Source organism: Phragmites australis, chromosome 22 (assembly GCF_958298935.1).
Source record: "Phragmites australis chromosome 22, lpPhrAust1.1, whole genome shotgun sequence".
In the NCBI taxonomy this organism is placed as follows: Eukaryota; Viridiplantae; Streptophyta; class Magnoliopsida; order Poales; family Poaceae; genus Phragmites; species Phragmites australis.
In genome coordinates, this window is record NC_084942.1 from 2,034,276 (window position 1) to 2,047,508 (window position 13,233).

The 13,233-nt window shown below is 45.6% G+C and overlaps 1 protein-coding gene and 1 pseudogene across 2 annotated transcripts; both read left to right on the forward strand.

Moving 5' to 3' along the window:
* Positions 1-3,144: 3,144 nt before the first annotated feature.
* Positions 3,145-3,712, forward strand: LOC133905363 (uncharacterized; annotated as a pseudogene).
* A 3,148-nt stretch (positions 3,713-6,860) lies between these two features.
* On the forward strand, positions 6,861-10,056 carry LOC133904668 (hydroxymethylglutaryl-CoA lyase, mitochondrial-like). Of its 2 annotated transcripts, XM_062346130.1 has the most exons (9): positions 6,865-7,219; positions 7,489-7,611; positions 7,841-7,967; positions 8,166-8,345; positions 8,444-8,524; positions 8,610-8,773; positions 8,889-9,025; positions 9,394-9,509; positions 9,596-10,056. In XM_062346130.1, exons 2-9 carry the CDS (start codon positions 7,490-7,492, stop codon positions 9,827-9,829), a joined length of 1,161 nt encoding a protein of 386 aa, XP_062202114.1. In that variant the 5' UTR covers positions 6,865-7,219; position 7,489; the 3' UTR covers positions 9,830-10,056. The 2 variants fall into 2 exon arrangements, with proteins under 2 accessions (XP_062202116.1, XP_062202114.1); XM_062346132.1 differs by lacking the exon at positions 7,489-7,611 and having other exon boundaries at positions 6,861-7,219.
* Positions 10,057-13,233: the final 3,177 nt, after the last annotated feature.

Genomic DNA, 13,233 nt, shown 5'->3' on the forward strand with positions numbered 1-13,233 from the left:
CCCCTCCCCATTCCAACTTCAGTAGCTAGATGCTCCCTCGCATCCAACGGCCCCAGTATGCATTCTCCTTCCTCCGTGCCCCCTTCGATTGGGGCACCGTTGCGGACACCTGCCATTCCTAGCTCCGCGCTGCCGCCGTATTGTTGCAATTGCTACATTGTCACGCCGTGGGACGTGATCGCACAATTCCCCATAGTCTGGGCCACCAAGGTTAAGGCCCACTGCCGTCGACAGCCTCATCAACCGCTACCTCCGCCCTAGAATTGCCGGCGAGCCCCACGACACCTCCAACTTCATGCAAGACATCGACGTCTACACTGACCACGCCTACATACTCGTGCACAACCACGCAACCACACTTGGCACCGACAACCTCGCTGGCAACGAATGGCATCGTGGTTCAGTCGCTCAAGGGTACCAATAGCTTCAGCACATGATGGTGAAAGATTATGGGTAGGTCTCGACCAATGGGCCAGGTCGAAGCATGGCTGGTGACAGTGCTTGGCCCGCGGGGATGGCCACACCGGCATCGGCCCAAAGTCAAGACGACACACGAGGAAGGTGGAGGGTGACCCCATGAAGCTCGTCGTGGGTTCAGTTGGCCGGGGGAAGCTTCGTAGCAGCCGTTGACAGTGAGCGGTGGAGAAGGCTTGCCGACATCAAGGAAGAAGGTGGCACATGGCTCGATTCGGTAGGGGAAACGGCAAGAATCGCTCGGAGATGCTTCAAGCGAACTCCCTCTGCGCTCCTTCAGGTTTGGCCCGGGCGGATCTGCGCTTGGCTCTATGGATTTAAGCTCGGGCATGGCGGATCCAGTGGCGATGCTTGGTTGCAGTGGAGGAGGAAGGGTAGCTTAGGCGTGGGGAAAATGGAGGGAAGAGAAATGATCATCCAGGTTTCGTGCTGCCATGCGCTACTCAAATCAGCGACGCAGCCAGTGCCACGAACAACAACGTCATGTTCCCGTACATGATCTCTCACAGTGGCCGTGGGCTCAACACCCACCGCGCCATGTGCCTCGCGAACGTGCCCGAGTACGTCGCCCTCCCCGACTGCAATGCCGCGCCTGCTCCTCCATCGCAACTGTGAACCTCGCGTACAACCATGAATCAGTACGGCCACATTGCTCGACAGCGTGCGGAGCCCTGCCTGCACGAGGAACTCCTCTGCGCGCCACGCCAGGGCGGTCCACTGGTTGCTGCATATGTCGAGGAACACACGCTGTTATCTTGAAGTTGGCGCCGTTGCAGTAGCGTGCCGCCTTGTCAAACGCGTCGACGCCGCCCGCCATCGCGGAGAGGTCAAGCCCAATGGTGGCTGAGCCCTCCCTCCCTCCCTCCCTCTCTCTATATTGGTGTCGGGCTGGTTCAGAATGAGGAGGAAGAAGAATAGTCACGAGTAGGATTGATAGTTTTAAGTTTAACTAATGGTCAAACCTAACAGATCTGGCGACAGTAGCATTTCCGGTCATCAAGTTTAAAAATCATGGCATCTACGGGATTAGCTAGTTTCCAATGGTGTGTCCAGGATATGGGCAATTTACAGTGGCATGGAAGTAACTGTTACTTTTAACATCACGACTTGTTTCCGGAATACTTAAAGTTGTGTCAATACTATTTAACAACTTTCTTGAATTATGAAATCTTATTTGCCTTAAATTCACTAATTAAATGACGCACATTAATATTATTTCATGTTCTAGGATAGCACAGGCCTCCTTCATTATTCAATAATCAATTTGCTTTGACTTAAAAACAACAAGAATTCAAAAGAAAAATGCTGGCAGGATCATACAGGAGTATCAATGTGGCGGCATGGACATATCTGTATGATCTTGTGTGCCTGACAGGTGTTTACGTGCATTGCAAAAAAAAAAAAAAAAAAAAAAAAGTGGGAGCTAACTACCTGTTTAGTATATTTCGCCGTTTGTTTGAGATTACAAGAAGTGAAGTACGTACAGGCACAAGCATTTGACCCCTCCCACATCTGTGAATCCTGTTGCTACAGATAAATCTGTGTAAGTGGTTTCGCATGAAGATGCCCTCCTCTATCGAATGTTTCTCTTCAATTCTTTGCAAATTTGTAAAGATTGTATATTTTGCTTGGAAATAATGCGACAGCATGGTGTAATCAGTGTTGAATATATGCATGCTTGGTACTATGGCATATACCCATATCTAAAAGGAAGAAGTCCAAACAACCCTATGAACTTTGGTGCAGAGTCCATCTGACCCGTGAAGTATAATAGCATGAATCCAACCCTCTAAACTTCGTTATCTCATCCAAATCACCCTCTAAGCTGGTTTAGGTGGGCGGTTTAGGCTAAACCATAGGAAATAAATGAAAGAAAATGCTATAAAAAAAGATTGCAGAAGCTTTGAACTTCATATGTATGGACTTTAATCTTATTCTTGGTATGATAGATTAATATCAAGTGCGTGTATTGTCAATTACAAGCAAGAACCTTAAGAAATAAATGAAAGAAAATGCTAGATGTATCAACGAGATCTTAAGAAATAAATGGAAGGAAATGCTATGCGCATCAACGAGACCTTAAGATATAGCCGAAAGGAAATGCTATATGTATCGACGAGAATCCAGTGTGGCAGGGACATCCATGATGCACGTAAAAAACAATAAAGATCGGAGAGGCTTTGGAATACATGCGTGTTCACTTTATTTTTTATTTTATTCTCTAGATTGCTATATCGATATCACGTACGTACCTGTATAGTCAACTATAACAAGGAGAAATAAATCAAAAGGATTTGCTATAGGTATCAAACGAGATCTTAAGAAATAGTTGAAAGGAAATGATATATATGCATCAGCTAGAATCATCAATAACTAATTAAGTGGATACGTACAAATCAACCGGTTGATAGCAGCAGTGGGAAGATTAATGGAAAGTCAGAATCACCCCATCAATGACATGCCACAATCATCTAAAAAAAGAATTACATACCACAATGACGGGTTCACAAGATCAAGCCATTAATTATGCGTGATCAAGTCATTTAACGCAAACCAGAAGTTGTACGTGTATAAATAAACTTACAAGCATCATACACACTCATGATCCGAAGCAACGACAACGTCATATAGAGCTGAGAAGAGAATACACCACAAAAAAAGTGGTCGACCATGGCTTCCTCCTCCCCCTTCTACTTTAGTAGCGTGAGCATCATCTTGCTCTTTGCCCTCCTCTTCACGGGCACTCACACCATGTCACCGTTGACTTCTCTTCGTTACTCCCAGTATGTAAGACCGTCAGCGGTCGCGTCAACGCCCAGTTCTGTCTGGAGGCACTCGGCTCCGATGGACGGAGCGCCGGCGCCGACATGAACTATCGAGCCTACTCCATCGTCATCGTTGATCTCCTCACGGACAACGCCACCAGCACGGCGACCAAGATCGACGGCTTGCTCTGGGAGGGTGGGAGCAAAGATGACGACGCCATGACACGCCGCCTCAGGTCCTGCCAAGCGCTATACAGCGGCATCGTGCAGCAGCTGCAAAGCCACTATTAACAACAAGAGGGATGGTGAGGCGACGTCGTCACTAGACATCTGCGAGCGTCGCCAAGGAGTGCGAGGACGGGTTTGGGAAGAGCAATGTGGCGTCGCCGGTGACGGCGGAGGACAAGAACACGTTCCAACTGGCCAAGCTTGCCGTCGCGTTGCTCACCGTAACGGCGACGCTTAAGGGATAAGCTTTTTTATATGCCTAGGGAGAAAATATAATAATTGAAACTAACATATTTATCAAAAATATATATTAATAGATCTTATGGATACAATACATCAAGAAATCAGTTAGTTTCTAAATATCCTAATTCATCTTTTCTTATGATATCACCGCTACTCTCACGTGGCATGATTTAACATGTAAAGCAAACACGGAGAAGGCAAGTTAATCAACCTCAAGCAAGCCTGCTGGGATTTTTATTTATCATCTCCTTCGTGTTACACTACACAATGCTTTGTCAAGGTACTGACAACTCACTGATTACTTGTATTTGCATATCACACCTCACGGATTTCTGGTGCTACTACTTCACATCTCCGCGACAAGTTCGGACTGAGCCAGCGCGAGGTCGAACGAAGGGAACGAGGGAGGAGCAGGGTGACCTGCATCTGCTCTGCAGCGTTGCGCAGCTCGCTCTTCACTGGCACAACCTGTACCGTTGTTTACTGAAGAGTTACTGCTGAAGGCCTATTACTGAACGTGGTTTAGTAAAACCGTGCCTTTCATTCACTATTTCACAGTACTTAATTTGTTCAGTAGTACGTGATGGGTGCAGTGTGTAGAATATCCCAGGATGTAGATTAGCGCTACCAGAGCAAGATATATACGTTCACAATACGATTTTGTGTAAATTTGAGCAGAATCATCTAATCCCACAGCCCACCTGTTCTGCATTGATATATGATGGGTCGCATAGGAGTTTTCTACGAAGTGGGATGGTGCGAGGAAGAACTGACTTCGTATCAATATCTGACGGATGGGAATTAATGTTTATACTTTTGAACTGAAAGATTTGTTTGCATCGAAAATTTCCTCCTAAGACGAAATACCTATATATTATTTACTATGATTTTGAATTTACCAGAGCTTATGTGAGAAGGAAAAGGACAGGAACCGTTGGAGTGCAATGTCAAAACAAAGGCATCGAAGAACTACCTTAGTATTAAGTAGAGTCAGAAAAACAAACAAAATGATACGTGAGAGTTAAGTAAATTACTCTTAGACTTGTGATACTTAGTAACCACGCACGTATTCCACATACCACATTTATGAAATCTATAATATTATGACGGGGACTAAATATTTTCATGGGAAAAAATTGAAAAACAAAAAAGCTGATGATGCACCCCTATAGATGGAAAAAAATAATGATGTATTCATATTTTTAATACTGATACCGCATATTAATTGCAGGTTTCTAAATTGATTGGAGTTTTTCAAACAATTGAGATGAGAGGAGACGGGGACTAGTTTTGATTAGATACTATTTGATCGTGTAAGACCTACGATAGAGGTAGTTCGGATCTGCCACCACTCATATATTTTATAGGAGTATATATACATATATATGTATATAAAACTTTGCGACAAAGAATTCATGACAGACGATTAGTTTACAAAATTATAAAGAGATGATAATAGGCAAAAGAGGCACGGAAATCTACATAAAATCATGTGATCCACTTTGGGACATTATTTTTCTGTAGTGCCACATTTTGTTATAACCTTCACTCGTGTCACTCGCGTGTTTAGTTCCCAATTATATCCTTCGTATTCAAGTCAACTAAAATCAAATAACATAATGTTAGCAGCTCGGTAGAATCGGATTCAAACACAGATAGAGGAGAGCTGGATTAGTGGAGGAAGGATCGAAGATGTAGTCATCACGAGCAGGTTCAGAGCTAGAGGAAGTAAAAAAGAGAGGAGAGCGTGGCCTGATTACATCATACCGGTTCCCGCTGGCATTCTCCAGTTAAAAGACGTCGTCTCCTTCGATCCAGCCTAACAGCGGTATTTGGAGAAACTTAGGAGTGTAAGAGTTTAGAACCTGTAGTTGTATTGCCTTTATTTTCAGATTTTTGATTGTACTGTGTTTATGCTCAATCGAATGAAATCACCCATTTCTAAAAAAAAAAAAGCTAAAAGACGCGGCCTCTTCTACTCTCTCTCTCGCTCGCTCGGGCCTGTAAGCCAGCACACGTTACACGGCCATTCCGACTTTCCGGCGACCCACTCACTCTCTGGTTGAGATGCCGGGCCTGTTTGCTCCTCGGCCTGTCATGTGCTCGATCCTCTTCGGTTGTCTTCTCGTTGTCGCCTGTTGCCGGATTAGGAATCCGGCAATGTTGACACATAACCCATCTCTACTGCACAATTATAAAAGGAAAACCAGCCACGTAGACGTTCACCTCGCCTGGCACCGCTAATGAGATTCGGTCTTGTAGAACGAAAAGGTCAATTGAGCACATTTCCATTCGAAATAGTCAATAAATACATCTTTGCAAATCCGGTCTCATTGTTAAAAAGAGAACATCGATCAAATGGTTAATCTTTGTTTTGGCAAACGAGTTGTGTTGATTTTATGAAGCGGTGACACATTATGACAACAGCCGTTTCTTCTTTTTAAACGTGCACATCAATTGTTAATCCACTACTTCATAGTAACTAAAGTTCTGTTTGGCAGAGCTTTATCTTTAAAATTTTTTTAGAGTTAACTATTCTTATCTTCATGAATTAAAAATAGAGTCTTAAACCATTTATTATGGAATATTTAACTTTTTACTACTCTACTGGAGTGGTAATTATTCGCTCAGGATGATAAATGGGTCATCCTGAGTCTATGATAGTAAGTCTAGTGACAAATTTGTTACTCTACTGGACAACAGAGTGACAAAAAATTAAATACCCCTTTATTATAGCCTAAAAACTCTAAGGGTATGTTTAGTTTGAGTTTAACCTTGTCACGTCTAAATTTAGTCACGACATAGACTTTTAGATAATTGTTTAGTTGACTAACACAACTATAACAACTATATTTTATTAACACCTGATCCACACATCATACACTCAATTTTTTTAACTAACTTTGCCACGTCTATAATTTACTTGCCATAGTTTTTATAACCAGTCACGTTTGACTAAAATTAGTCGTGGTACCATTAGAGATGAAGCATACACTAAATCTGAAAACGTGCCTAACAGGAGAGCATGGCCGAAAAAAGAGCTTCCTAATCCGATCCGGTAAGAGCTCGTGGGGTGAGGAGGACACGAGTTATTAGGTTCGGTGTGTGGGGGGCCGCTCACCCAACTGAAAAGCGCCCACCAACGCCACTTCTGACTTCCCTCCCACGCCGCACCGCTCGAATGCACCGGTAGCTCGTAACCACACCCGCCGACACCGTGGGACCCCCGGGCGCTTGAGGCGCGGACCAGGCCCACGCGGCTGCAGGTGCGACCTCTCCCTCCCCGTCTCCGTCTCCGTCGTCGTCTACCACCATTCCCCGACCAACCCGACTCCGCCAAGCAAGAGACTTTCCGCCACGGCCTGGCTGCGTCAAATCCGAGCCAAGGCCGTCGGCTTCGTTTGGTGATTTTAGCTCTGACGACCGACGCTTTGGTGCCTTGCGCCGGCCGGTTCATCGACCGGATTGAGCAAGCTCCGGGTTCATCGATCCATCGATCGATCGTTGAGGTATGCAAGTCTGTCGCTGCCGTTTCGTTGTTTGCTCTTGCTTCTTTTACCTTTTCCCCTTTCCATGTCGCCTGATTTGCACTGTATGCCATGCGTGCTCTGGTTTCTTGAGCAGTTGAGCGTCGGAAACTAATTATAAAAAAAAAAAGATTCAATTTTTGTTGTTATTGACAGCTTTGGGTCTAGTTGGGTGTTCTCCATACTGTCAGACCTTAAATTCAATATGCAGTGCTAATTAAATAGCTTCTAATTGCAATTTATGTTTCTAGAATGTCGAGCCTTGAGGAGCCGCTTGGTCTCGGGGACCTGCCAAAGTTGAGTATTAACAGACTTGAGAGGTTCTCCTCGCCAAGTGTTTATAGGGCAAGAGCTGATGACTGTAACAGCGCCAAGTAAGTTTTACTACCGTGCACCTAGCTTCGTTGCAAACAAGAGTTCCCCTCTTATCGTTTGAAGTTTCTGGAATTTAGCGGCATATGATTCTAAACAATTGGGGTGCACAAGGTCATCAATCAATTATGTAAAATGGATTACCAGTATCACTTTATTAATCGCTTTGCTTCAAAATGTTGCTTCAGTAAAGGAATCATTTGAAAAATGCATATTACTTATTTGCTCCAGGTACAACAACTCCTGCAATGGTAGCACTCAGATGGTCTTCCATCGCAATTCTCACCCATGGCATCTGCAATGCCGTAATGCCAGTTCATCCTGTGATGGAGTGGAGCTTAGAGATCTTCCTCGCAAGGTAGTTTAAATTGCACACATAGGACTGAACCGATATAAAATTTTGTTCATTGCCGTTGCCTTTATCTAGTCATAATCTTCCAATTCACCATCATGAGGTAAATAAGAATATTTGTAAAAATAAGAAATAGACAATAATGAAAAATATTGGCACCACGATGCTTTCCTTTAACCCTGTCGATCAACAATCTGTCTTCAGGTTCTGTGGGGTCTACCAAAGTTTGTGAAGATAGTTGAAGTTGGACCAAGAGACGGCCTGCAAAATGAACAAGGCAATGTACCAACATCTGTAAAGATCCAGCTGATACACAAATTAGTGGCTGCAGGTTTATCAGTAGTTGAAGCCACAAGTTTTGTTTCACCAAAATGGGTGCCGCAGGTGATTTACTTAAATCATATGAAGCGACATAATTGGCGTATACTATAATCCATCAGAAGGTCATGAATTTCTTATTTAGCTCAGTTTGGAACCTGCAGCTATCTGATGCAAAGGATGTACTCAATGGGATCCTGCAAGTGCCAAATGTGCGGTTTCCAGTGTTAACTCCTAACCTCAGAGTAAGTTGCATAATTTTTTTCTACAACAATGCTTTACCTATTTGCTACTAAAGAATCTGATCTATAGCGATGAATGTGTTTACAGGGATTTGAGGCTGCTGTTGCAGCTGGTGCAAAAGAAATTGCAGTTTTTGCATCTGCCTCTGAATCCTTCTCTAAGTCGAACATTAACTGTACCATTGAGGAAAGCCTTGTTAGGTACCGTGATGTTACTTCTGCTGCCAAGAAACATAGGCTACGTATCCGCGGGTAAGTTAATAAACTTTTAGCCTCTTAAGCTTGAACAATTGTAGGAGAACAATTGAATTACTGAAGCTGCTTTGCTGCATTCTGTTCTGAATCTTGCATCATCTCTTTGTGTTAGGTATGTTTCATGTGTGGTTGGTTGCCCTGTTGAAGGCGCAATACATCCATCGAAGGTGGCATATGTAGCTAAGGAGCTTTATAACATGGGATGCTCGGATATTTCACTTGGAGACACAATTGGTGTTGGTACACCAGGTACTGATCGTTCATGCTTATGGTTACCCTTTTATGTTCTCAGTTTACTTGAACAGTATGTGGAACTGATCAAAGAAAAAAGTTGTACATTATGTAGCACTTTACATATTTTTACTCTGTCGATGCATTCCTAACATGCTGACATGATGTTAACCAAGAATAGGGAAAACACGACATTTTCATTAAAAAAAGGAGAAAGCTGTCTGCTAATTATTGACTGTAATTTTGTAGTTCCAATCATTTGCACCTTCGATAAGACAGTATGAGTTCCATATCCTGTCCCCTTCTATTTCTCAAAAAAAGAAGAGAGATATGAGTTCTACATCTCATTGGAACATCTCTGCTCCTTGTTATGTTGTCTGTTGCAGGTAGTGTAGTTGCTATGCTTGAAGCTGTCATGTCCTTTGTTCCAGTAGACAAGATTGCTGTTCATTTCCATGATACACGCGGCCAAGCCCTTGCAAACATCCTAGTCTCCCTTCAAGTAAGTAAAGATAAATTTTCTTTGTCTTGTGACCATAACATTCACAAAAAGCTCACCGTAGCCTTACAAAAAAAATGTTTCGGCAGATGGGGATCAGCATAGTGGACTCATCAGTTTCAGGCCTGGGAGGGTGCCCGTACGCGAAGGGTGCTACTGGCAATGTCGCCACCGAGGACGTCGTGTACATGCTCCATGGCCTGGGGATAGAGACCAACGTCGACCTCAGCAAGCTCATGGAGGCTGGCGATTACATCTCCAAGCATCTAGGAAGGCCTTTGGGCTCCAAGACTGCTACCGCTCTGCGCAAGCTAACCAACTGAGTCCACGAAGATCATTTTCGGGACCCCCAAAAGAAGATGCATCAGCTGGTGTCATCACACGTATTTACGTAGGCAGGTCATATAAATGTCTACGGTCTCAATTTAGTTTTCATTCGTGAAAGTACACAGAGCAAACTGATGTACACAAATTTGTATTCTGAATAATCAGCATCTTTCATGGAAGATATCGTGTTTGCAAAAAAGGGACAGAAGCATGGCCATTGCGTCTGATTACTGGTTACTTGCTGACATCATCTGGTGTTGTACTCCATATCTGTTGTGCAGGCGCCCATCTGGAGTCCTTTTTTAAGAGGAAGCAGCTGCTGTAAATATGATAACAAGTCTGCAGACTTGAGTCGTGTTAAAGGCCTGTTTGGACAGGGTATATTTGGATTGAAATCCTAAAACTTGCGGAGTAATCCTCGCCAGTTGTTTATGTGTCCTTTTGAATTGTGTTTTCATGGCTCCGAGCCTCCTAACGGTTCAGAGCTTGAGGAGATTCCATATGATAGAGCCAAACACTCTAGCTTTCACTTGCAGTTACTACGACGCTACATGTTTCAGCAATTTTCCTCCTGCAATCCTGCTCGAAAAAAACGAACAAATATGTACAGTTGGGTGAATGTGAATCCACTCTTTTGTATCGACTGGGCTTGGGCGCGCGCGCCAGCCATTGGCCGCCATGCCCAGCTAGCAGCCGGTGATCAAGTCGTTCGCCTCCAGCTGAACCGTCCGTGGCCCTAGCTGGATGCAAGAGGCGGAGGCAGAGGGGCCTCCAGGGTGAAGGAGAGAGATGCAAGGAACGGCCGGTGTGCGGCGGCTCTCTGGCGAGCCTCGGCGTGGAGCAGAGGAGGCGTTTCTTGCGACCGCAGGGGTGGTCGTTGTTCCAAACACCTACGACTCCTTGGTGCTCCGACCACCCTTGCCGATGCAAGGTGGGAACTAGATGCGAGGGCTACGGGAGGAAGGGGAGGGACGCTAGGATGTCCTGAGTACCGGCGGCGCTCCGGCAAGCCACGGCGTGAAGAGGAGGCGGCGTTTCTTGGGCACCCTCGGGGTGGTCGGTATCTCGAATAACGTCCACCCTTGGGTCGTCAAGCTCGGACGCCGGAGTTCAGTGGGGTCCGTCGGCTCAGGAGAAGCAGAGGGCTGCTCACCTGGCCGTCTTAGGCGGCGCCGCGGCGGCGCTACCGAGACGTGTCTGTGGAAATGTATCACGGATTGGACTGATGGGCTAGGTGGCCCACTCGGACTGAAGACAACAGCAGTATGTGAGAAGCATCGGGAGAGAAGAGCAGACATGGAAGAACAACCAGAGAACAGCTTCTTCTACAATGCATTTACACTTCTTGAGAAGTACCGGGCAAACCATATTGGCTCTCATGCATTTACACTTCAGGAAGGGGAGTCTACTACCTCAGGAGTGATGGTTAGTGCATGGCAGAGGTGTGCTACAAGTTTGCTGATCCTTCTCTGGTTCACCACCGCCCATCATCTTCGCCGACATCATCGCGCTCCTCTGCGAGTGTGGTCTTCCCACAGTACCTTGAGGATACGTGGAGCCCCAACTGCAGGAGGGAAGCAGCTCTGGACTTCCCGTTGCCAATCGACAAGCAAGGCATATGTAAGGATGCCTGACAAAAGAAGAAGACTATAAGTTAGATAATCCAGTTGTGTGGTGGGGTTTCTGTCAGCCAATGCTTACAATCAGTGGACACCTTTATCTGTGTATGGGCAGTTTCCAAAACCTCGCTATCAGCATGGAGCAGGTGTTGTGCAGAAGAAAATGTATCTCTTTGATGGAAACCACTATGGCCATTACGGTTCTGGACTTCCAGAGTTTGCTCTGGTCCAAGCTGGAAGCTAAATCGCAATTGGGACTTTCAGTATCAGCTGAGACGTGCTGGACACTCATTGAATTCAGGGGGAAACAAAATCATGTCTCTTGCATATTTGCTCAGTTGCTTCAACTACTTGTCAGGTTGCAGCAGAAGCATGCTGGGGCGACTATCACGAATGGAAATCATGCTTGCAAGACCGCTACCGATGGTGGAGGACTAGGGACTTGGCTGTCCTACAACCTGAGTTCGGTGAACGAGTTGGTCGAGCAGTTGGTGGCTACGCATTTACGCAAGATGGAGGTGTGTCTATCAAGGGAGATTACTATGGTTGGTCAGTTAGGTTGGGAGCTCTTTCCTGTTGGATCAAGTCGGTTGATGTGGTCAACTATCAAGAAGTGTCGAGTGTGGGACCTTGGAGGTAAGATGATTCACAAGACTCGCGCTCTATCGGCTTGAGGGCAAGCTGAGCCTCAAGGGGAGATAATGTCACGGATTGGGCTAATGGGCCGGATGGTGAGCTGGATAGTAATGGGCTGGGTGGCCCACTCGAACTGAAGACAACAGCTGTATATGAGAAGCATCAGGAGAGAAGACATGTTAGTTAATCCTTGTGTCTCGGTTTGTGTTAGTTTGATCTTTTTGCTATGTCAGTTACTGCTACAACAGTATGTCATATTGCAACAACACGATGGTTACTGTAGTGACAGTACGATGTTTACTGTATCAGCAGTAAGTCGTTTTGTGCCTATATATATTGGGCTGACCCCCCTGGTTGTAATGAGAAATGCCTTGGAGGTTCTAAATCCATGAAAAGTTGTTAGCAGGAAACTAATGTGCCCAGTGTGTGCACGCGTGTGTATTCTTCCAACCTACCTCTCGTAGGATCAAATGCAACAATTGGTACCAGAGCCAGGGTTGATCAATCCCGGCGATGTCAGCTCCTACGAGTGGTGTGGCTCTGAGTCCCCCTCGACGCTTCAACCACCGCCGCTCCCCATCGCCGTCGTCACGACGATTGCGACACCGAGACATCGGTGGACACGATACGGTCGTCCACCATGTGGTTAAGGAGGTTGGTAGCGTGTCGTACCTAATCCTCACACAGAGCAACTACACTGACTGGAGCCTGCTCATAAAGGTCATGCTATAGGCTCGCGGCCTCTGGGACGCAGTGGAGTTTGATGATGCAGATTTATACCGCATGGCGCTGGAGGCCATCCTTCGTGACGTGCCCCAAGAGATGATCGGCATGCTCGCTGTCAAAACGAGAGCCAAGCAGGCTTGGGACGCCATCAAATCGATGTTCGTCGGTGAAAATCATGTCCTCAAGGCCTCAACACAATAGCTAAGGGAGGAATTCGAGACAATCTCGTCCCGTGATGCGGAGACAATCAATGATTTCGCGATGTGTCTCTCCGGCCTCGTTACCAACCTCGCCACACTCGGAGAAACGCTTGAAGAACAGAAAGTGGTAGAAAAATATCTGCGTGTAATCCCTAAAAATATTTCGCAGATTGCTTTATCCATTAGGACTCTTCTCGATCTCTCGACGCTCACGCTGGA

Bases quoted from the DNA above. Each gene is read 5' to 3' on its own strand.
- LOC133904668 (XM_062346130.1), top strand. From the start codon at position 7,490: ATGTCGAGCCTTGAGGAGCCGCTTGGTCTCGGGGACCTGCCAAAGTTG. The intron at 7,968-8,165 runs GTAGTTTAAATT...ATCTGTCTTCAG, and splicing joins TTAGAGATCTTCCTCGCAAG to GTTCTGTGGGGTCTACCAAA. The intron at 9,510-9,595 runs GTAAGTAAAGAT...ATGTTTCGGCAG, and splicing joins ACATCCTAGTCTCCCTTCAA to ATGGGGATCAGCATAGTGGA.